General features: G+C 54.6%; 3 protein-coding genes and 1 gene segment (V, D, J or C); 2 read left to right on the top strand and 2 right to left on the bottom strand.

Moving 5' to 3' along the window:
- Positions 1-167: 167 nt before the first annotated feature.
- Positions 168-2,050, top strand: VPREB3 (V-set pre-B cell surrogate light chain 3). Its single transcript, XM_084867857.1, has 2 exons — positions 168-325; positions 1,600-2,050. The coding sequence occupies exons 1-2, from the start codon at positions 277-279 to the stop codon at positions 1,914-1,916; spliced, it is 366 nt and encodes a 121-aa protein (XP_084723983.1). The 5' UTR covers positions 168-276; the 3' UTR covers positions 1,917-2,050.
- Positions 2,051-3,291: 1,241 nt separating this feature from the next.
- ZNF70 (zinc finger protein 70) lies at positions 3,292-12,978 on the top strand. 3 transcript variants are annotated; one of them, XM_084867844.1, is made up of 2 exons: positions 3,292-3,462; positions 7,335-12,978. In XM_084867844.1, the coding sequence occupies exon 2, from the start codon at positions 7,406-7,408 to the stop codon at positions 8,750-8,752; it is 1,347 nt and encodes a 448-aa protein (XP_084723970.1). In that variant the 5' UTR covers positions 3,292-3,462; positions 7,335-7,405; the 3' UTR covers positions 8,753-12,978. The 3 variants fall into 3 exon arrangements, with proteins under 3 accessions (XP_084723970.1, XP_084723969.1, XP_084723971.1); XM_084867843.1 differs by having other exon boundaries at positions 3,293-3,458; positions 7,327-12,978; XM_084867845.1 differs by lacking the exon at positions 3,292-3,462 and adding an exon at positions 3,915-3,929.
- A 1,823-nt stretch (positions 12,979-14,801) lies between these two features.
- On the bottom strand, positions 14,802-17,847 carry LOC311613985 (immunoglobulin lambda constant 7-like). The segment is given in 3 exons: positions 17,651-17,847; positions 16,518-16,633; positions 14,802-15,213 (listed from the first exon to the last, which is right to left on the bottom strand).
- A 3,718-nt stretch (positions 17,848-21,565) lies between these two features.
- Positions 21,566-22,114, bottom strand: LOC311613442 (immunoglobulin iota chain-like; the record flags this gene model as incomplete). The annotated part of the gene is made up of 2 exons (XM_084867373.1): positions 21,566-21,978; positions 22,069-22,114. The coding sequence occupies 2 exons, from the start codon at positions 22,112-22,114 to the stop codon at positions 21,566-21,568; spliced, it is 459 nt and encodes a 152-aa protein (XP_084723499.1).
- Between the last annotated feature and the right edge of the window lie 1,729 nt (positions 22,115-23,843).

Below are 23,843 nucleotides of genomic sequence, written 5' to 3' on the forward strand. Positions count from 1 at the left end.
GAAATGGCCTCCGCGCAGAGGGGTGTGTCGGCTCCTGTTCTCAGGAGGCTCAGGGGGGTCAGGACTCTCACATTTGGGGCGATGGGGCCTGGCAGTTGGGCCCCAGCCACTGCCTCCCCCACCAATCGATGGGCTGATTTGCATGCCCTGTTGTGGTCCAGTAGCCTCCGGGGCCCGTGCCTGAAGCACCTGGAGCGCACCCCACAGAACAGCGCACCCCACAGAACAGCGCACCCCACAGAACAGCGCCCGCCCGCCCGGCTGCCTGCTGCGGCCATGGCCTGGCGGCGCCTGGCCCTCCTCCTGATCGGAGCCCTCCTGGCAGGTGAGCTCGCCCTGGGCCTGGCTCCCCGGGGGGGGGGGGGGGGGGGGGGCTAGGGGACAGCACTCGCTCTGGAAGACCCCCTGCAAAGAAGCAAGTTGAGACGAGCAGGGGGAGGCTCTGGAAGGGGCACCGAGGCGAAGGGGAGAACTGGCTGCCCGGGGCTGGCTGTGCCCTAGACCTGGGGCAAGTCACTTCTCTGTGTAGGCCTCAGTCTCTCCATTTCTGATGGACCCGATCACCAGCGTCCCTTTGACCTTGGACTCCTCAGGGTCTGAGAAGGGGCTGGAGCTGGTTGCCTTTGGAGTTTTTCACAGGAAAAGCTGGTGTGGGCTGATCCCTACCTCACGGGGCCTCAGGAACAACCTAACTCCAAGGAGGTCCTCAGCATCCAGTTGCTTGAGGCTGAGCTGATGGGTGGGACAGCCCAGAAGCTTCGTGGGGGTGGGTAGTCTGTAGGCAGGGTTTGGCAGAGCCAGTGTGACTGAGGGGATAGGGATCTTCAGGGCAAGGGGTGGGCGTGAGCAACGAAGGCCACCAGTCCCACCTTTTATTTATTTTTATTTACTTTTTAAAATATATTTTATTGATTTAAAAAATATATATTTTATTGATTTTTTTTTACAGAGAGAAAGAGAGAGAGATAGAGAGTTAGAAACACCGATGAGAGATAATCATCAATCAGCTGCCTCTTGCACACCCCGTACTGGGGATGTACCTGCAACCAAGGTACATGCCCTTGACCAGAATCAAACCCTGAACCTTTCAGTCCGCAGGCCAACGCTCTATCCACTGAGCCAAACTGGTTTTGGCTGATTTTTTTTTTTTTTTTTTTTTTTTTTACAGGGAGGAAGGGAGAGGGATAGAGAGCTAGAAACATCGATGAGAGAGAAACATCAATCAGCTGCCTCTTGCACACCCCCTACTGGGGTCATGCCCACACCAAGGCACATGCCCTTGACCGGAATCGAACCTGGGACCCTTGAGTCCTCAGGCTGACGCTCTATCCCCTGAGCCAAACCGGTCAGGGCCACCAGTCCCACCTTTTAGACTTTAGGCCTTCAGCTGAACACAGATCCTTGGGAACGTGGCACTCACGGGGCTTTAGGAGTCACCAACTCTGTACCCCGCCCTGTGCCACACCCATGGCACCAGGTCCCGAGCCCTCCAGGAACAGGAGCTGTTGGGTTAGGGAGTCTGAGCACGTCTTCCTTAAGGCAGAGGTGGGAGAGCAGGGGCCCAGGGCAGCCAGGCCTGAGCAGCTCTGTCTCTTCCAGGCTCCCGGCCCGTCCTGACCCAGCCAGATGCACTGCTGGTGTTCCCGGGCCAGGTGGCCCAGATCTCCTGCATGCTCAACCCCCGCCTGGCCGCCGTGGGGGACTACGGCGTGTCCTGGTACCAGCAGCGGGCGGGAAGCGCCCCCCGCTACCTCCTCTACTACCGCTCAGAGGAGGACCAGAGCCGCTCCCCGGACCTCCCTGACCGCTTCTCGGCAGCCACAGATGCGGCCCAAAACGCCTGCCTCCTGATCATCAGCCCCGTGCAGCCCGAGGACGACGCCGATTATTACTGCTCCGTCGGCTACATACCCTAGGGGTGGGGGGTGGGGGGCCGAATGCCTCCTCTGTCTCCCACGTCTGTCCCTGACCTTGGGCCTCTCTCTTGGAACTTTCTCTGAGCCTTGATTTTCCTCCTCTGTAAAATGGGCTAATAATATGCAACTTGTCAATATTGACATGAAAATGTGACTGGTTGGTCGGGGAGAGTGGAGGGATTCTGGGGATTGGTGCATAAGAGGAAGCACTTGAGACCCTTGGGACAGGGCCCAGCCTCTCTCCACGGGCCCCCAGGGGTTTCAGACAGGTCGCTTGGCCTTCCTGTGACCCCAGGGAAAAAAAGGAACCAGCCCTGCCACTCCCAGCTCTGTGCGCGGCTGGTTGTGGTCCAATGCTCACTGAGTGACACCTGGGTTCCCAAGGATCCCAGGCTGCTAGGTAGGGCAGGGGCGGTCCCTGCCTACTCCTTGATGAAGCAGGGAGGCAGCTGTGTGTGTGTGTGTGTGTGTGTGTGTGTGTGTGTAGGGCACTCAGAGGCACCTGAGGGCGAGGGTGGAGGTGTGAAGGCGGTGGGCAGATGGCAGGGCTGGCTGAGTGGGCAGCACCCCCCCCTCAGGAACACGTGTTCTATTGGTCTCCCATGAGAGGCCTCTGCCCTCACTCTCCCCAGGGAGGCTCTCCCTCAGGCAGGTGGGCCCAGGAGGAAGCACAGAGGGAGGGAGGGGCATGTCCTGCCATCAGAAGCAGAGCTGAGAGTCTGGGAGTGGGGTGGGGGGTTCAAGAACACATCCCTCTTAAAAAACAAACAAACAAACAAACAAAAAAACAAACACATCCCTCTTTCCACCCCCTTCCTTCCTCCCCACTACTTCCTCTAGTTAGGGGGCGTCTCATGCCTGGAGGTCACCCCTCAAATGTCCTGAGTCCAGAGAGGGTGCAGCCAACACTCGCAGCCCTCTACGGCCTCCGCGGGCCCTTCTCATTCCCGTCTCCGGGGGGGGGGCTGGGGGGGCAGGCAGGACCAGGAAGGGATGATGATGAATCCCCGGGGCTCCTGGGCCTATGGGAGGTGATGGGCTCCCCTCTGGAATCCCCTTCTGCTTCTCTTGACCCCACACGCCTGGCGGCCCCTGGCTGTGCCCATCCCCAGGGCACGTGCAGCCGGCCTGCCCTTCCCGGCCTCAGTTTCCTCCCTGCACTCCTGCCCAGCTCTGTCCTCTTCCCAGCCGGACTCACTCCGGGAGGGCGGCCCAGAGACACTGCGTCCGACAGGAGAGACTCTCCCGATCCCTGTGCTGGAGCTGGGAGCTCAGCAGCCGCGCGCCCCCACGCCTGGCGCGGCGGGACCACCGAGACGCGAGGACCTCCGCGCGGCCTAGAGCGGTCCCGGAAGTGCCTGCGGGCGGGGGGCGGGAGGCGGGGGGCGGGGCTCCGGCGCTCGGGCCACCGCGGGCTCCGCGTCAGCAGCTGCCCGGGAGCCAGGCCGGGTCGGCCGCGGGTTGGAGCAGCTCAGGTGCGGCCCCGCCCCGGCTCCCGGCGGCCCCGCCCCGGCCCAGGTGAGTGGCTCCGCCCCGGCCCAGGTGAGTGGTGAGTGGCCCCGCGGAGAGCCCGTGTGCCCACCTGTCCCTCCGGGGTCCCCGGGGCGAGCGTCTCCGTTGGAGGGAAGCATGTTGTGGGGGCACCGGCGTCGCCGCCGCCCGGCCGCCGTGTGCGTGTCCGCGGCCGCTCGCTGGCCTCCTGCCAGAGAGCCCTGACCGGCCCGAGGTCCGCCCGCCGCCGGGCCGTGCGGGCTCCCCCGAGGATGGGGTGACGGATGCAGGAGCAGCAGCCCGGGAAGGCCCTGCTGAGAGAAGTGGGGAGCATGGGATCTCATACCTTTGGCTTTTTTTTTTTTTTCTTTTGTCCAAAACGTTTAAAACATTGTTGGGGGACAGGTGAAGGTTTGCCAACTTCTTAAATAGAGTGGGGACTTCAGGTGTATAGGTGGCACGTAGTGGGAATGGACAATTCCTAAGGAGGAAACGGTGGAAACACCGGGATTTAACAGGTGGGTGGGAGAAGAGTTGCAACGCACAGAAGGAGGGATCCCAGGCCATGAAAATTGGGGGGGGGGGGGGGGGGGGTCTTTCAAAAACCCAGGGAATAAGGCAGGATGTGGGAGTGGGGGGATTTGTCCAGCAAGCTCAAAGCCTTGAGGCATCCAGGTAGGCAAAGTGGGTTAAGGAAAGAGATGAGCCCCTATTGTCACATCTTTAGTGTGTTTTTTTTGTTTTGTTTTTTTTTTTTTTCAAGAGAAGGCCAGAAACCTACTGAGTTTTCCATGTTGGCAAGCTAAGTCAAACAAAAAGGAAAAGCCCAACTCTTTTGAGAGCCAGACAAAACGTGTCTATGGCAGGATCCCCAGGCTGCCAATTTTCATCGTCTCAAATGAAGGGTTTTGAGAAGGAGGTATGGGTGAGCAGTGCCAGAAGGGGTGGGGCAGGGGGCGGAGAAGAGAGGATTGGCAGTGAGGAGGTCACTGGATGCTGGAGCCGAGTGCCGAAGTCCCGGCTGAAATTGGAAACTGGAAATCTGTCTCGGTGCCATACACAGTCGTATGATTTTCCTTGGCAGCGCTTGACATTTCATGAGGAATTGGCAGAGGTGTTCGTGGCCGGTTACAGAAGGGCAAGGAATTGAGGAATGTGATGCTGGTCAGAGAGTTAGCTGAAGGGATGTCTGTAGTTAGACCCACTATGGAAGGAGGGGATCTGAGCTAGGTGGGAGTGGTAGAACTAGAAGAGGAGAAGGAAGTGAAGATGGGGAAATATTAGCCCTAGCCGGTTTGGCTCAGTGGAGAGAGCGTTGGCCTGCGGGCTGAAGGGTCCTGGGCTGGATTCAGATCAAGGGCACATGCCTGGGTTGCAGGCTCAATCCCCAGTAGGAGGCAGCCAATCAATGATCCTCATCGTCGATGTTCCTCTCTTTCTCCCTTCCTCCCTCCTTCTCTCTCCCTCTCCCTTCCTCTCTAAAGTCAATAAAAATAAAAAAATAAAAAATGGGGAGCTACTAGATTTGGTGCATTTGAGTGAGAGAACTGGAAGGACTGGAGATTATGGTTGCTGAAGAGGAGGGTAAGAAGAGGTAAAATGAGCAAAGACAATTCATTAAAGTGGCTGAAATTCATTAAGAAGATATTTCCAAATAGAAATGGCTCCATCATGACTATTCTGACTAATGTATATATTTGGATTCAGTTACTCTCTAAGCTTCAAGGTAATTATAGTAAAAGTAGTGCCTTTGTATAGAGTTGTGAAGATTAACTGAGAAACAGTTGTAAAGGTCTAGTAGTGTCTAGCACAGAGCAGATAATCAATAAACATGGCCTGCTGGGACCGGTTTGGCTCAATGGATAGAGCATCGGCTTGGGGACTGAAAGGTCCCGGGTTCGATTCCGGTCGAGGGCATGTACCTTGGTTGCGGGCATATCCCCAGAAGGGGGTGTGCAAGAGGCAGCTGATTGATAACTCCCTCTCATCGATGTTTCTAACTCTCTATCTCTCTCCCTTCCTCTCTGCATAAAATCAATAAAATATATATTTTTTAAAAATAATAATAAACATGGCCTGTTCTCATTAGGGTAGCTGTGGAGTTCCCCTTTAGCTGCACAGAAGTTTCTGAATGGGGTCCTGAGAGGCTCCCTCGGGCCACCACAGGGGCTGAGGGGCTGAGTGGGGTGTTTTAGCTTCCTTCTTTGTTCCTACAGAAACACCCTCCTTCAACTGCAGCAGTCATGCTTTTGTCTGTTTATTTGTTTACTAAAGGCCCGATGCACAAATTTGTGCATGGTGGGGTCCGGCTGGCCCACCCCAATCCTGGGGACTGATCGAGGTGGGGCCGGCAGCGGCGGTGGTGGGGGGGTCGGGGGAGGTAGGGGCCGGGGGAGGTAGGCCAGCTGGCCCTGCCCCCTGGTCGAATTCCCAGTCGAGGGGACAATTTGCATATTAGCCTTTTATTATATAGGATATCTCCCAGAGGATTGATTTTTTTATTTTTTTTTGGATAAAGAGTTCTAGTGTGAAAATCAGTTCTAGCACAAAACCAGATAGTTTTTCCTCCATGCAATTATATTGTATATTAATTCAATGAATGTAAGTGTAGAGATTGTCCTGTTGTGCTGGGGCTCAGGGTTCCAAAATGAAGGAGCACACGACTTGCCCTTAAAGGGCTCGCAGTGGTGGGGAGAGCCCTGTTAATCACGTTTGCCATCCAGGGTGGTGAGCGCCGGATGGATGTGTGCCCCGAGCTCCATGGGTCACGGAGGGCCGTGCCTGAGGGAGTCAGTCTGAGGGTGACAGAAGGGGGACATTGGGACTGAGTCTGGGAGGTTGAGAGAGGGGAGGGGCCTGGTAGGCAGAGGAAACAGCAGCACAAATGAAATGGAAGGCGAGGGGTGTGTGAAAGGAGGGGCCGGAGATGGGCTGGAAGGGCCATGCATGCGGGCCTTGTGAACGAGCTGAGCTGTCACAGGCTCCCAAGAAGAGAAATGGCACGATTAGGCCTGCATTTGGGGTATTTCACACTGGTGTCAATGCAGGGAACGGGCCAGAGGGAGGAATAGATGTTGGGGATAGACAGCCGTTTGGGAGGGGAGCATTGAAATAATCTCGGGGATTTGCACTGAGGCCTGAGCTCCAGAATCGCAGCGAGGACAGAGAGGCAGAGACAGACCCCTTCAATAAAGCTCAGGAAAAGGAAGGACAGGCCATGCAGGTGAGAGAGGAACAAGGTCTAGGCTGGCTCTCAGAGTTGTGGCTGGGGCACCAGGCGGAAGAAAGTGCACTCTCTCTTTCCCAACAAAACCCCATTCCCAGCGTCCTCCAGTAGGTGGCGTGTTGTGCCTTTTCCACATGGCTCCACTTCCTGCTCTAACCCACCTTTCTGAACACCCTCAGCCTTCAGAGTCTAGACACTATGGTGTGGTGTTTGATTCTGTAATTTCTCCGACTTTTTTTTGCAGTTGTTTATGATAAATCAAACTTCTGTCTAACCCAGTGGAGATCAAAGCAAAGGGCAAGATTGTGACTTTTTGTTTTGTTTTATTTTGTTAATCCTCACCTGAGGATATTTTTTCATTGATTTTTTTTTGGGGGGGAGGGGAGAGAGAAAAACAGTAAGCGTGAGAGCAAGAGAGAGATGTGAGAGAGACAGATTGATTGGTTATCTCTTGAAAGTGCCCCACCTGGGCTGGGAATCCAACCTGCTGCAACCCAGGTATGTGCCCTTGACCTGGAATCCAACCCAAGATCCTTCAGTGTATGGGCTGTCAGTCTAACCACTAAGCACACCGGCCAGGGCCAAGGTTATATCTTACATTTTTGTTATTATCTACCGCTGATTCTGGCACAGGAAGAAGGCACATACTAAGTGCTTGACTTGTCTGCTTGACAATGTCCCTTTTCTTTTTAGATCGTAAGAACAGTAAGTGTGTCCCAAAGAAGAACATCTTTCAAGAGATACAGTCCTTGGGGGTGATTCCAGATCCACGATGGAGATTCCCCCTGCATCCAAGCTCGGCGAGACCTTTGTGTTTGACGATGGGTTGGAGATGCAACAGGAACTTTTCCCGGAGGAGGACCTAGGGGACTCATTTCTCCAGGAAAGAGGGTTAGAGCAAATGGCTGTTATCTATAAGGAGATCCCTCTCGGGGAGCCAAACGAGGAACATGATGATTACGAGGGGAATTTCAGTCTGTGCTCAAGCCCTGATCAGCATCAGAGCATCCCCCAAGGAAACAAACCCCAGGACGATGACATCTTTGGCCAGACCTTCCTCCAGAAGTCAGACCTCAGTATGTGTGAGTTCATCCATGGCGGAGAAGAACCCAGCAAACAGGACTATGAGCTCGTGGGCAGGGAGGACTCGGGGCCCAATGAACCTCTCAGAACTGCACAACCACCGAAACCGTATGCGTGCCGGGAATGCGGGAAGGCCTTCAGCCAGAGCTCGCACCTGCTCAGGCACCTGGTGATCCACACCGGGGAGAAGCCCTACGAGTGCTGTGAGTGCGGGAAGGCCTTCAGCCAGAGCTCGCACCTGCTCAGACATCAGATCATCCACACGGGGGAGAAGCCCTACGAGTGCCCGGAATGCGGGAAAGCCTTCCGCCAGAGCTCGGCCCTCGCCCAGCATCAGAAAACCCACACTGGGAAGAGACCCTATGAATGCAGGGAATGCGGGAAAGACTTCAGCCGGAGCTCAAGTCTGAGAAAACACGAGAGAATCCACACGGGGGAGAAACCTTACCAGTGTAAGGAATGTGGGAAATCCTTCAACCAGAGCTCGGGCCTGAGCCAGCATCGGAAAATCCACACCCTCAAGAAACCTCACCAGTGCGAGCTCTGCGGGAAGGCCTTCTGCCACCGGTCCCACCTCATCCGGCACCAGAGGATTCACACGGGGAAGAAGCCGTACGCCTGTGAGGAGTGCGGGAAGGCCTTCAGCCAGAGCTCCAACCTCATCGAGCATCGCAAGACCCACACGGGCGAGAAGCCCTACAAGTGCCATAAGTGCGGGAAAGCCTTCAGCCAGAGCTCCTCCCTCATCGAGCACCAGCGGATCCACACCGGGGAGAAGCCGTACGAGTGCGGCCAGTGCGGGAAGGCCTTCTGCCACAGCTCCGCCCTCATCCAGCACCAGAGGATCCACACCGGGAAGAAGCCCTACGCCTGCAACGAGTGCGGCAAAGCCTTCCGGCACAGGTCGGCCCTCATCGAGCACTATAAGACCCACACCAGAGAGAAACCCTACGAGTGCAACCGATGTGGCAAGTCCTTCAGGGGGAGTTCACACCTTATCCGGCACCAGAAAATCCACGCCGGGGAGAAGCTCTAGAAGGAGTTCACACCAAAGCTTGAAAGCCTTTCCCTGATGGAGTCGCTGTGTCTGCAGGGCTCTATCCACCTGCCCGCCAGCAGAGTTGACCCTGGGTGCTCCTGAGCACCCACACCAGCTTGCAAGGGCCCCTCTTGGCCAGGCGCCCTGTGATCAGCAGGTTTTCTGAGCACAAGGGAGGGTGGGGGAGGGGGATAGAAAGGCTGCCAGAACGGCTGAGCACCTGAAAAGAGAGGGGTGCCTTCGATTTTCTCATTCTCCCCATATGACTACCAAGCCTGTGAGGTTCAGTTCTGCCCTCTGTTCCAGAATCCAGAGGAGAAATGACTGTAAGAGGGAGAAATTTGAGTAGAAACCCATGAGAATGTCAGGTGAGAACTGTAACAACCATTCTCACCGTTCACATTAGCTAAAGAAAAGTGAATCCAAAAAGTAGATACCTCAGCCACCAAATGGAATCTTCTGCCTGGTTTGGGTCGTCCTTGCAGGGACAACCCAAACAGGTTCCAGAACAAAGGGAGTGTCTGGAAGGATTAGGATTGGGACGGGGAGTGGGGGTGCGAGTCCCTGGTGTGGTCTCTGAGTCCTGTTCCGTGTTAGAGTGAGGGCGGTTTCTTCCAAGGAGAGGAGAGGTTGGGTCCTGCAGGCCAGAGCCCAGCTCCGGCTCAGCCCAGGCCCAAGGCATCGGTGCCTCCGGGAGTAGCCCCCCCACAGACCCCGGGCTCCTCACACCGCAGCGTGCCTTGGACATCAGCAGGGCCCCTTTCTGGTCCGGCAGCTATGCAGCCTCCACCGCCAGTGCAGGGGCAGGCGGGGTGGGGGGATGTTGGAAGCGGGGTGATTCAATCAGAGATCTGGGTTCAGGTCTCAGGTCCATCCCTCCTACCTATGTGTCCATGAGGAAGCCCCAGGGCTCAGTTTTCCTGCCTGTGAAGTGGAGATAGTGGGATCTGGCCCCATACTTCCAAGGACCGGTGCGAGGCTCCCATTCAGAATGAGAGCACATGTGAAAGTGCTCTGACAACTGGAGATTGAGTATGGATACCCAGGGTATGCCTGCCCCCAACCCCCCAACCTGGAAACACTGTCCCTGAAACCTGGAGAGGCATCCCCATCTGCTTTCTGACACGGCAGAGCCTGCAGCAGGCCCTCATTAAACCGGGCTCTCCCACACGCCTCAGGCTCGTACCCTGGGCCGGGGGTGCCCTGTGTTTATCTCGCAGATGTTTCCTGGAAGCCATCCTGAGCCTGCCTGTGGTGGTCATCCATGTCCCATATTTCTCTTGGTTCTCTCCCCCTCCCCACCCTCCCCCCCACCCCAGCCAACTGGTGTTCACCTGGGACCAATTCAGTGGGCATCCCCAGAGGTGGGGCTCAGCGGTGTGTTTTTGAAGCTGCCAGGTGGTTATAATGTCCCAGCATGCATCTGGGCTGTGACATAGTTAATCATGCAACCCCACATCTCGCACATGTCAGGCCTGCTTGCCCTGACTGAGCAGAGCCTGAAGGTGGCCCAGGAACCACACACTGACAGGGCTGGCTAGTTGGTCACTGTTTGTCCCAGGCCCCCGGGCCTTCGTGTGCCCATGGGGATCCAGTGCTGGCACTCCCCCCAGGTTTCTCAGCTAGTGTGGGCGGAGGCAGTCTGGAATCCCACGAACCTACCTATCGTGGCAAAGCTGGTTATGTCAGCCAATCAGAAGCTCAGGTTGACGGATATGTGTGGTTTCGATGAGTAAAATGGGAGAGCCGCACTGGCTAGTTCTCTCAGTGGTTAGGGAGTCTGCCCTCGGACCAAAGGGTCACAGGTTCGATTCTGGTCAAGGGCACATATCTCAGTTGTAGGCTCAATCCCTGGCCCTTCAGTCTGCGCATGCGGGAGGCACCCAATCCATGTGTCTCTCTCACATCAGTGTTTCTCTCTCTCTGCCTCTCCCCATCCCTTCAACACTTCCTCAAAATCAATGGGATAAAAATATTCTCGGGTGAGGATTAACCAAAAATAAAATGGGAGAGTCACAATTGTCACTGAGTAAGTTGGGGTTGGTAGCCAGAGATTTTAAACGGAATCGTCTGATGGTCTGGGAAGATCACTTCTGTCAAGTCCCTCTTCGCCATGTGAAACATTTAGCCAGCACCCCAGGCTCCCCAGACCCTGCTGTACCAAAGCTGGACTGGTCAGTTGCGCCTGGGCATTGTTGGCAGGAGGCCTGCAACCAGGCTCCGTAGTCATTTACCAGGAGCCAGGAGAGAATGCTAGGACCCCTGCTTGGCGCGGGTGACAGCAGCCACCAATCCCACCAGATCTACCTCCTGGCACCCCCCCATTCTGTGCCTATCAGGCAGGCATCAGTTTCCCTCCCACCTCTAATGTCTCCCTCCACATCCTATACACCCCAACCAAACCGATTTTTTTAAAGCATCACTTTGCACATGTCACCACTCCCCTTAAAACCAACCTTTGGGGGTATTTCTGCACATAAACCCCCATTTCAGCCAATCTGCTTCACCCGCCTCTACACAAGCCACATGGCATTCATGCCCGCCTCTGTCCTCAGCTCACCCCCAGCCTCTCGCAACTCATTTTGTGCTGTTCTCGCGTTTTGAAATATGCACTTTCTCCCCCTGTACCCTCTGCCACCCGTCTCCTTTCTTCCTTTTGACAATTAGTGTAACAGGATAAAAACCCCTTTCTGAAGGGTTGACGGATTCTTAACCATGGTTAAGACCAGGTACTTGTCATTTTTGGAAGTGTGAGTGAAACTAGTTCTCTGTTCAATGTATTTCATGGTTTGACTATGTATGTAAATTCCTTTCACTTTATTTAGGTCTCGGTGTAATGTTATAAGGGATTGCCCTGGTAACACTTTAATCGTCCTTGAATTTAGTGGTTTTTGTTGTCTTGTGTTTTTTCCCTGATGTTAGATGTTGAATGTTGTAAAGCTCCCAACTCGTGATTTTTTTTATTAGTTGGATTGTTGTGTCAAAGTATATGTGTTCTGGTGGGTTGTTGTTGGTTTTTTAGCTTAATACTTTATGTTTCTAAGATTATATATATATATTGATTATATATATATATTGATTTTAGAAAGGAAGGGAGAGAGAGAAACATGGATTGGCTGCCTTCTGCACGTGCCCTGACCGTGGATCAAACCCTCAACCTGGCTCTGTCCCTGACTGGAAATCAGAATCGAACCTGCAGCCTTCTGGCGCATGGGATGATGCTCCAACCAACTGAGCCACACAGGCCAGGGCATTAGTTAATCATATTTTTACTATTTCTAGTAAAGGTAGGTAATTTCATCTGATTTTTTTTTAATTGTTAGAGCTTTTTCTGCACTCCATAAGTTTGACATGTGGTATTTCTTGTTATTATATTATTAATTTCCTTTTGGCCCAAGTGTTGTTATTACTTTTTTATATTTCTAAGTGATGAATGCTTAAGGCATTATTGTTAATTCTTACTTTATTGTGGTTTCAACATTTCAAAGTGCCCACAGGACTTCTTTGGGCCTGAGTATATTATCCGTTTTTATGAAGCATTTGTGTACTCTTAAGAAATGTGTTTTTACTCCATCAGTTCTATTTGTTAGCTCCGTTTTAAAAATATTTTATACAAATTAATATTTTCTCTAATTGTGTTTACTTCAGAGTTCTGAACCTCAGGTCCATGGCCTGCCTGGGGTCTTCGGCACACAGGGGTTTTAAAAGGCTGTGGACCCCTAGGGACTGAACAGAGCTGTGAGGGCATGTGTATGAGTGAGTGGTCCTGGGTCTGTAGCATTCTCCTTATTTTGGAAGGCCTCTGTGACCCCAAAAGAGTTAAGAATACTTTCTTACCTGATCTAATTGTAGTCTGATTTTGTGTGTTCTTCTTTATGTGGTTTCTGTTCCTTTTTTATGTGTGTTGCTATGTTAGTCATGCAATTATCTCAGCTCTTTGGAGGAATAGACAGGGTATTTGTTGTCAATAAGTAAATACCAAGGTGTTTGGGATATATATATATATATATATATACACACTTAATAGTGATTTATTGAAAACCTGTGCCTTTTTGTGCCCTATTTGCCTCTTCATGCTTCTAGCTTAAACTTCTCTTTTCAGAATATTATAATTGCTTTTCTTGCATTTGCATGGGAGTTTAGCTCAGCATTTTAATTTTTAAATGTGTGTATATATTTTGCTATATACCTGTAACTTATAAACACCAAATTCTTGGATTTGATTTTCTGATTCTTGCTGTGATCCTTTTCCTTCTTGTGTAGCAAGTTCTGTCATTGGCATTATTGGTGTGTTTTTTTTGTTTGTTTTTTTTTTAAATATATTTTATTGATTTTGTACAGAGAGGAAGGGAGAGAGAGATAGTTAGAAACATCGATGAGAGAGAGTCATCGATCAGCTGCCTCTTGCACACCCCCTACTGGGGATATGCCCGCAACCAAGGTACATGCCCTTGACCGGAATCGAACCCGGGACCCTTCAGTCCCCAAGCCGACGCTCTATCCATTGAGCCAAACCGGTCCCGGCGGCATTATTGTTTAGAGTAAGGTAGACGTTTGCACTTAAACATTTTAGTTTCTGGTAATTCATTGAACCCACAGAGGCCATGCTCATTCATGTGTGAAGTCTGCCATTGGGCGTACCTGCTCCTTGCCTTCATCAGTGCCAGGCTCTCCCATAAGCCCACTCTTCAAGTCACAGGCTCTGTTGTCAGTGTCCTTGGCCGCAGTGTGGGGGAACGGTGCCACCTCAGCCCCGTGGAGGCCAGAGGACGGAGAACAAACCTGCATGGCAAACAGCAGGCACAGACCATTGCCACACTATTCCTATTTTGAATATTTAATTTTCTGTCCTTACTCCTAAAGTCCTTTGAACATAAAGCATTACATTGTGCTTTCCTTTTCAGAGAATCCTACCAGCTGTAGCAAAGAATTAAGTAGGCATCACAGGTCCATCCCAGAGTGAACCCACAGTCATTTGAAGAGAGGTGGGGGCCCCGGTCTCATAACCCCCATCCCCACCACCTGTCTGTCCCAGGTTGGTTCCCCCTCAACCTTCCCCTTTCTCCCCTACACCCCTCCTGGGATGGGGGAAGGGAGCACTGCAACGGCTCAAGAAGACGGCCCCTTATGGCTGCTCCTGTTACAGTGGGGAAACAGGCCAGTGACTTACCAGAGGTCCGACGTAGGGTCTGATCCACAGGCAGTCGTGGGAAGAACATTCTGGATGCTACGCCGGAGCCTGGCCAGCTGCTGCCAGGGTTTATCAGAGGTGGCAGGTGGGGTTAGCCATCTCGGGCCGAGGTAAAAACCAAATTGCCTCCATCTGTTCAGAGTTGCCCAACTCTTGGGTGTAAGTGGACATTTGCAAACATCACACAAAACGGATATATTTACTAGAAGGCCGATGCCTTGATTTACTGGGGGAACCCCATCTTTAGCATCTGATAACCCAGACACCAAGGTGGGTGCGAAGTTGGTGTGTCTCTCTCACATTGATGTTTCTCTTTCTCTCTCTCCTTCCCCCCCCCTCTCTCTCAAAATCAATAGGAAAAATATCCTCAGGTGTATTACCAAAAAACAGAAGGAAGACTGATTCTGCTGGTGTGTCCTCGACCCCGTGGGGGGGGGGGGGAGGTGTCCAGCCTGACGGGGTGAAAGGGAGGGGGTGAGGGTGGGGAGGAGCTGAGCTGGGCTCGGAGGGAGCAGGGCATCCCAGGGGGCGAGGGCACCTGCACCAGGGCAGGGAGCGAGAGCTTATCTGGCCATCATCGGCCATAGCCAGCTCCATCCGAGCAGGAGGGAAGGGACATCATGGGCTGGAGGAGGGACCGGGGGGAGGAGAGGGCAGAGGGACTGAAAGGTGACCGGACTCCTGTGCCCTGGCCGGGTTCCTGCGAGGTGCCCCAGGAAACTCCTGCGGGCACAGAGGATCCTCCCGCCCCGCCCCGAGAACCAGGGAGAGCCACACATTAAAAATGAGACTAAGAAAGAACGAGCAGAGAGCACGAGTTCTGATTGACAAGAACGTCTTGAGGCTTGATTGGGTTCAGGGAGCAGGGCTGGGGAGGACTGGGGTGGAGGGGAGACCCTCCCAGAGGTCCCGAGGCTCCAGCCCCGAGGGGGGGGGGGCTCAGGGCCCTAGGAGCACTCCGCGGGGACCACCGCCTTCTCCACGGTGCCCGCCTCGTGCGTGACCCGGCAGCTGTAGCTGCGGCCGGACCGCCACTTGGCGGGCGTGAGGCTCAGGAAGCTGCTGGCCACGAACGTGTTGTTGCTCTGCCTGGAGGGCGCGCTGGTCTCCACGCCCTGGGTGACGGGGCTGCCGTCCGCCTTCCAGGCCACCGTCACGCGGCCCGGGCGGAAGCCACTGACGAGACACACCAGGGTGGCCCTGTCGGTGCGGAGCTCCTCGGGGGAGGGCGGGAACAGAGTGACCGAGGGCGCCGACTGGGGCTGGCCTGCGTGCACAGAGGAGGGGTGTGAGCCGCAGGGGGGGAGCGGGTGTGGTGCAGCCCCCTACTGATCTACACCCTCTGCGACCCGTCCTTGTCCGTGTTTGTTCACCCAGGGAGCCTCCTTCCTCCTCCTCCTCCTCCTCCTCCTCCTCCTCCTCCTCCTCCTCCTCTTCCTCCTTCTTCTTCTCCTCCTCCTCCTTCTCCTCCTCCTCCTCCTCCTCCTCCTCCTCTTCCTCCTTCTTCTCCTCCTTCTCCTCCTCCTCCTTCTTCTCCTCCTCCTCCTCCTTCTCCTTCCTCCTCCTCCTCCTCCTCCTCCTCTTCCTCCTTCTTCTCCTCCTCCTCCTCCTCCTCCTCCTCCTCCTCCTCCTTCTCCTCCTCCTCCTCCTTCTCCTTCCTCCTCCTCCTCCTCCTCCTCCTCCTCTTCCTCCTTCTTCTCCTCCTTCTCCTCCTCCTCCTCCTCCTCCTCCTCCTCTTCCTCCTTCTTCTCCTCCTTCTCCTCCTCCTCCTCCTCCTCCTCCTCCTTCTTCTCCTCCTTCTCCTCCTCTTCCTCCTCCTCCTCCTCCTCCTCCTCCTCCTCCTCCTCCTCCTCCTCTTCCTCCTTCTTCTCCTCCTCCTCCTCCTTCTCCTCCTCCTCCTCCTCCTCCTCCTCCTCCTCTTCCTCCTTCTTCTCCTCCTTCTCCTCCTCCTCCTCCTCCTCCTCCTTCTTCTCCTCCTTCTCCTCCTCTTCCTCCTCCTCCTTCTTCTCCTCCTCCTCCTCCTTCTCCTCTTCCTCCTCCTCCTCCTCCTCCTCCTCCTCCTCCTCCTTCTTCTTTTTAAAATATATTTTATTGATTTTTTACAGAGAGGAAGGGAGAGTGATAGAGAGTTAGAAACATCGATGAGAGAGAAACATTGACCAGCTGCCTCCTGCACATCCACCACCGGGGATGTGCCCACAACCAAGGTACATGCCCTTGACCGGAATCGAACCTGGGACCTTTCAGTCCACAGACCAATGCTCTATCCACTGAGCCAAACCGGTTTTGGCCCCATTAGATATTTTTATGGATTTTGGGGGGAAGCGGGGAGGGAGGGGAAGGGAGAGGGAAAGAAAGAGAAACATGGAAATGGCTCCGGACCAGGAAACAAGCCAGCCACCCTTTGGTGCCCAGGACGCCGACGCCCAAACAACTGAGCCACACAGGCCAGGGCCTCGGCACGGGTTCTGAAGGCTGGGAGGCAGAGGGGAAGCAGCCTGCAGGGAGAAGGTGGGTTTCCCAGGACAGCAGAGGGTGGGGCGCCAGGAAAAGGGGAAGAGAGCCGCTTACCGAGGACGGTGAGCTGCGTCCCGCTGCTGAAGACGTACCACGGTGACTGGAGATCCGACCACAACCCGGGCCAGCACCGGGGGCCCGTGCCCTGGGGGCCGGTCCTGAGCAGGAACCTGCTGGGCACGATGGGCACAGGCACAGGTGGGCGGCCGGGCACACTGGGTGTCCTGGTGCCTGGCTCCCTTCCCGAGGCAGGCACCCCCTGAGCTTCGGAGTCCCCTGTGTGTGACCCCCAGAGGCTGCCCCGGTCACCACTGAAACCTCAGTCTGACGTGTCCCTCAGGCAGCTGTGTGGTACGGCCGATGACCCTGAACTTGAACTTGCTCGATCTGCTTGACCTCTCCCGGCCTCATTCTAGGGACGCGGAGGGCTCCTTCCCCACAATTCCCCACGGTCCGGCCAGGCGGGCTGCTTCCCCGGACCCAGGACACCGGTCACTCCTGACTCCCAGCATTCCCACGTGGAGGACCCCTTCCGCCTGGTCTCCACACACCAAGACACGATTCCGTTCTCTCTCCGAAGCCCGCTCCGGTCTCTTAGACCGCTGTCTTTCTGTCCATCCACCCACTAGTTCCTCCACCCGCCACCCATCCATCATCCAACCGTCCATGGGAAGGCACCCCCACATCAAGGCATCAGCCAGGGTCTGGGCCCCCTGCTCCAGAGGGGAAGAGTGAGAACACGGCTCACCCCCATGGTCACGGCTGAGAGAAGGAGGCCGACTCCCTGGGTCAGCAGCACCCACAGCCCTGGGGATGCCCTGGCCCTGCCTCCGCTTCTGCCCCACCCAGACCAGGTGAGGCGCTAGTCTTGGGTGCAAAATTTAAGGGGTGCAAAAAAAAAAAACAAAAACAAAAAAAAAAACAAAAAACAACAACAAAAATAAAACCAGTAAAGAAGAGAAATACATTTTAATACAATATTAAAAAGTAAAAATCGATGCGAACAAATTTACCCTGAACAAAATATCAACTCTTTCAATAAAAGCAGAGTCTGCCCAGGCCCCTGTTCTCCAGCTCACCCTCCCTTCTCTCCCTTTCCTCCTCATGGCCACTCTCTGTCCCCCACTCCCAGTGTGGGCTCAGGGACGCTCAGGTCCCCCCCACCCAGGACGCACTCGGCCCCTTACCTGCCCCACAGGCTCCTTGGGCTGCTCCTTGTCGGGGCTCCGGCCCCGGGAGCCTGGCTGTGAGGCCCCGAGGTGGAGGACAGCAGGCCACGGGCGCCCACGGCCAGGCCCAGCAGCAGCAGGGCCCAGTGCTGCCCGAAGCCGGGCCTCTGCCCGCTGCGGGCCTCAGAGCCCGCCCGCCCTGGCCTGGGCCTCATCTGCGCTCAGGGCCAGAGGCGCCTCTGGCTGGCCTGCTGGTGCACGCTTCCCGCGGGGAGGGTTAGGCTGGCAGGTGCCTCTGGCGCCTCTCGCTGACAGTGACTGTGCCGTGTGCCCGGGCCATGGCCCTGTCCTCCGCCTGGGCCTTTTCTGGTCCCTGCCCCCCGGGCCCCGCCCTCTATAGGGCCATGGCCGTTCGTTACTCCCGAGGGTCTCTCCCAGCGGGGCATCTGCCAACTGTCGTGCTGTGGTCAGGATCCAGGATTCAACCGCCTCCCGCCACAGCTGCCAGCCTGGCCGGGCCCCTGGGGGGCCTCGCGTGGGGCACACCTGCTCCTGCCCAGGCCCCGCAGGAAGTCAGTAACGGAATAAACAGGCCAGGGGAATCTCTCCTGAGGAGTGAGATTTGAGGTAACTGTGGGACCCCGAGTCCGTGCAGCCGGCTGGAGGTCACTGACTGACAAGGGACAGCAAGGACACACCCTGAGCAAAGGTTTGGAGGCAACCAAGAGGAGCAAGGGTCGGATCAATTGTGGGGGCTTCACAGGACACAGACAGCGAGGGGGGCGCACCTGTGTCATGGTCAGGTGTCTGAATTTTCTTCCTCATCCTGTACGGTCCTGTCCCAAGCCATAGGCAGCTGTCACTCCCTGGGGACATGGCTGGTGCAAACGGAGATGGACCCCAGTGTAAAATACATGCTGGGTTTTTAAAACTATATTTTGTTGATTTTTTACAGAGGAAGAGAGAGGGATAGAGAGTTATTGTAGAAACACCAATCAGCTGCCTCCTGCACACACCCCACTGGGGATGTGCCCACAACCAAGGTACATGCCCTTGACCAGAATCGAACCTGGGACCCTTCAGTCCGCAGGCCGACGCTCTATCCACTGAGCCAAATCAGTTTCGGCTACACACTGGATTTTGAAGATTAAAAAGAAAGCATTTAAACCATCTTATAACTAATGTTATCATTTTATTTTTTTCTTATAACTAATTTTATATTGATTGCATGTTGAAATGACAGTATCTGGGATATATTAGGGTAAAACTAATTTCACCTGTTTCCTTTTTTAAAAAAAAATGTAGTCAGCAGAAAATTGGAAATAACAGAAATGGCTTGCATACATACTTTTGAGATCAGGAGACAAGCTTAGAGAGAAGTGCAGGCAAGGCTGGATCTGGGACTAATGAGGGGATTGGACAAGGGAGAGGGCCAGGCCTGGTGACTGATGAAGACGGAATGATACACTATTTCGTTAAGCGTCCATTATAGTTAAGGCCAGGTAAGCACTTTATATAAATTAATGGGTGTTATTATTATTCTCCTTCCATACAATGTTGGAAATGCCGGCCTAGATTTCAACTGACCCTGGCAAGGCTGACCTCTGGCAAAGACTCACACTCTGCCTGGCCCGAGGCCTGAGGCCAGGGTCTCCGCGCAGGAATCCGGTGGGGCAGGGGCCTTAGATGATGGAGGAGCCCAGTGCAGCCCTGGTTCTCCGGGTTTATTGTCGCAGCACGGAATGCTGGAATCACGAAGGATGAACGCAGAAGGGCAGGTTAAAGGGAGAGACGGGGTCCTTTGGGACCACCTGCCTGGCCTTTAACAACACGAGCCTGCCCTGGCTGGTTGGCTCAGTGGTTGGAGCGTAGTCCCGCACACTGAAAGGTTGTGGGTTGGATTCAGGTCAGAGCACATACCTCGGTTGAGGGTTACCTAGGTTGAGGGTTTGATCCCTGCTCAGGGCACGTATGGGAGGCAACCGATCCATGTTTCTCTCTCTGTGTCTCCCTTCCTTTCTCTCTAAAAATCAACAAAAACATAGTCTAGCATCTTTCTCTCTGTAGCATGCCCACACCTTTCCCCATCTCCCTTTTCACAGTCTTTTTCTCCAGGACACGCCTCCCCCCTCTCTCTCTCTCTCTCTCTCTCTCTCTCTCTCTCTCTCTCTCTCTCTCCTGAAATCCAAGGGCCCTTCTTTTGCTATAACTTGTTTCTGAGCCCATTGCTTCTGCAACTCACTTCTACCTCTGTGACTTTCTAAATAAAAAAACACTACCCTCCAAAACAAAAACTTGAGCCTGGAGCCTCCTCTTCAGGAACAAAGAAAGGCTGGTGCAGAAAGAACTCTGTGCATTTGAGGAGGTGAGAGTTCAAAGGGCACCTCAAATAGGCTATGAGCTGAGGGCATTGTTTTACAAAAGAGACTCGGGCACATGTGCCTGCCTTTCTGGGGGGACCCCCGCCCCGGGTTATTTTATAAATATATTTTTATTGATTTTTTTACAGAGAGGAATGGAGATAGAGAGGGATAGAGAATCAGAAACATCAATGAGAGAGAAATGTCGATTCAGCTGCCCTCTACACACTCCCCACTGGGGATGTGCCCGTGACCAAGGTACTTGGCCTTGACCGGAATTGAACCTGGAACCCTTCAGTCCGCAAGCTGACGCTCTATCCACTGAGCCAAATCAATCAGGGCACCCCCTGGGTCATTTTAGCCATGATAAGTGGATGTTCTCAGCCAGATTTGCGGGCACAGGGGAGAAGGTTTGCCTGGCACCTCTCTGTGCACAGTATGTGACCCACCACCCAGGGCTCAGGGTGCTGCGCTGGGGGTCAGGGTTGCAGGGACTCACTTGATCCCTCGTCCCCCAACAAGCTAATTGGGGAGGCCGTGCCCCTTCTGCCGCTGGGTTCCTCGTTGGGTCCAGAGGTTTATATCCCTGGCATCCTCAGGCAGGAGGATTTGAGGGTGACCCGATCACCACACCTGGCATGGCTTGTTTAACACCTGGAGGCTGGAACGGGGGTGCTTCTCTGGAGCAGAGATTGGCAAACAGTGGCCCCGGCTGCTCCTATGAATGAAGTTGACTTCATTTGTTGACGGACTGTCTGTGGCTGCTTTCCTGCTGCAGGGACAGAATGCAGCAGCTGAGAGGAGGTATCCTCAGTGGCCCGGAAAACTGAGATGATTTACCACCTGGCCCTTTACAGGAAATACCACGGCCCGCTCTGCTGTTCTCCTGCCCAGGAGAGTAAATGCATTTCTCTCCCCCTGACCAGCGGTTCTCGGCGGGGGTGGTTTTGCCACCCTGGGGACACCTGGCAACGCCTGGAGACATGTTTGTTGTCATAAATAGGGGCGTGAAGGCGCGGGGGCTGGCGTTGAGTGGGCAGAGGCCAGGTATGCGGCTCCACTTCCTACAGGGTGGCCCCCAACAACGGGCTGTCTGGCCCCAAAGTCAATGGCACTGCCATGGAGCCCTCGCGCTGGACCCATCACTCAGCATCCACTCTCCCCAGAGGCCCAGGGAAGGCACCTCTAAGCTGGCTGACCCGGTAACTTCTGCGAATAACCAGGTGACAGGAGAGGGCCCTGTCCTTGGCCAGAGAGTCTCTCCCCTCCAGCCCAAAGGTGCCATGTCAGCTCCCTGCCCCCATGACCCACAGGGGTCTGTCTCTTGGTACCTTCGTTAGCTCTTGGGTGCGTCCTACCCATTTTGACCTGACACAGAACCGCCGGGGCCACCTTCTTGTAACTCAGCACACCAGTCAGACCAAACAACTTCCCGAGACACCAGTAACTTTAATCCCCCAACCCAGCCTCCAGCAGGGCCCAGCTGGACAAGGAGCGACTCCCTCACTCTGCACAACCCATGACCCACCCTCCCGCTCGCCCTCTCTGTTGGGGATGCAAAGCCCTTCCGTCTTCAGTTCCCGGTGAGTGTGCCCGGGGGCGCCTGGGACACGGACGCAGCAGGCTCCTTTTCTTCCTCGTTCTCCGTCTCCATCTTCTCCCTCTCCCACCTCTGGGCACCCACCGCACAGTAGTACACAGCCTCGTCCTCAGGCTGCAGCTCGGAGATGCTCAAGTACCCCGTGTTCTCGGCCTCGTCTTTGGATCCAGAGAAGCGTGGAGGGACCTTGGGGCCCTGTTTCTTGTCTGAATGGGAGAAATATCTCAGCAAGAATCTGGGAGGGTGCCCGGGCCTCTGCTGGTACCAGTAGATGCTATAAATGCTGACGTCATGGTCCCTGCTCAACGTGCAGGCCAGACGGATGGTGGTTCCAAGGTAGGAGGACACGGACGGTGGCTGATCCAGCACTGGCTGAGGGCCACAACCTGGGGACAGAGAAGAACATGGACACCCGGGGCAGGGCAGGGCAGCGCAAGGGAAGGGGCCCGCGGCTGTGAGCTCTGGGGAGTGCTCACCTGTGAGGCAGGCGAGGAGCGCCAGCAGGACAGGAGCCCAGGACATGCTGCAGACGTGCCGAGCTCTGCCTCCTGAATTGTGCAGCCGCCACTCCTGGGGCTCCCTGGGGTCTGGGCAGCGTCCTCCTCCACCCTCCCAGGGGTGGGGCCATTGCACACCCAGTTCCAGCCACCGGCATCCCAGACTTCCTTGGGTTTGCAGCATCAGTTAGGGGAATGGTCCCATGGCGGCCTTTGTGGCTGTCGCCGTGTCCTCATACAAGCATTCAGGGAGGAAACACCTGCTGGGAGCTCACACTCCAGTGCCCAGCAGGCCAGCCTGCCAGCTTGGGTCCCTGAGGGAGGAGACGGACCTCAGCGTCCCCTCGAGAAAGCCGGGCCCCACAGAAACAAGATTCTCTTGTCCAAAGTTACATGCCCGGTGAACTGGGAAGAGGGCACATCCTGAAGGTGGTGGAACACCTGCTCTGAGCAACAGAAAATGTTGGGCCCTGATGGTGAGTGAGACACTGTTTCTGAGCACTCGCTACCCACAAACCTAGAGCGACCCTTCCCTCACCACGGTCCAACCCAGGCCTTGCCCCGGCCCTGCTGACCGCTCCTCTCCACCACAGTCAGCCTAAGGTTCCACTGGAGGGCTGACCCGCTGTTCCCAGGGAGGCCTGTGTGGAGGGCTCAGCCGCAGGGCTCTCAGGGCAGAGAGCCCTGGCAGAGCTGAGAACACTCCTGAGACGCTCAGCCTTCCTCCTGCCATGCAGAACGAACTCCCGAGCTGGGTTAAATGAGCGGTGGGGCTCTGGTTTTGCTTCTCTGCCAACTGATTACACTATTTGCCGTAGTTCCAACCTAAGCCATGGCCTCTAGATATAACGGGGGTGGGGGAGTGGAGGGTGCCTGGAGAACAGACCCTAGGGTGGCAGGGTGGAGGCCAGGGGGGGTCAGAGTGGTGGCAGCCGAGGCAGAGAGAATTGATTGGATCTCAGATATATTTTTAAGACAGTGATGGATAGCGAGTAAGAGAGGCGGGGATCCAGAATGCTTCCAAGGCATAGGTTTTGAGCAACAAGGCAGATGGAGCTGCAGTTTTGGAGAGAGAGAGAGCCTGCCAAGGAGTGGGCTCAGAATCAGAAGTTCTGTTTGAAAGGGAAATCTCATTGTGATTCTTAATTTTTTGGCATTTCCCAGCCTTCGTTTGACCATTGAACTTTTTTTTTTTTCTTCTTCTTCTTCCAGATTAGGGGTGTCGAACTCAATCAGAGAAGGGGCCAAAATCTAAAATCCAGCCTAAATCGCGGGCCGAATGGTTTACTGAACAGTCATAAACTGACAATGTCATAAACTGACAGCGGAGTGCAGTGATGACAGCGCGGTGCGGGCCACATTGCAAGGCCTGGAGGGCTGGATTTGGCCCGCGGGCCTTGTGTTTGACACATGTGTTCCAGATCATCTATCAGGGCTAGGATTCAAAAAAAAAAAAAAAAAAAAAAAAAAAAAGCAAGTTAGGAAAGTGGCTACAGGGCCCAAAGGAAATGTGTATATGCTATTGTTTAAAATATATTAAAATATGGTCATTTTTACGTAACCCTAGTGCTCTAACACACAAAAAAAACTTATTTTCCAATTCGTCTTCCAGACATATTTCACACAGTTCATTCATTCATTCCACAAATGTTTATAGTATTGAAGGAAGCCTGCAATACACACCTGTAGTTTTAATTATTGTAATTATTCACAGCATATATGCCTTCATGCTTATCATCCAGCTTTTTCATAAT

The sequence above is a fragment of the Pipistrellus hanaki genome (assembly GCF_964339955.1).
Source record: "Pipistrellus hanaki genome assembly, chromosome: 19".
In the NCBI taxonomy this organism is placed as follows: Eukaryota; Metazoa; Chordata; class Mammalia; order Chiroptera; family Vespertilionidae; genus Pipistrellus; species Pipistrellus hanaki.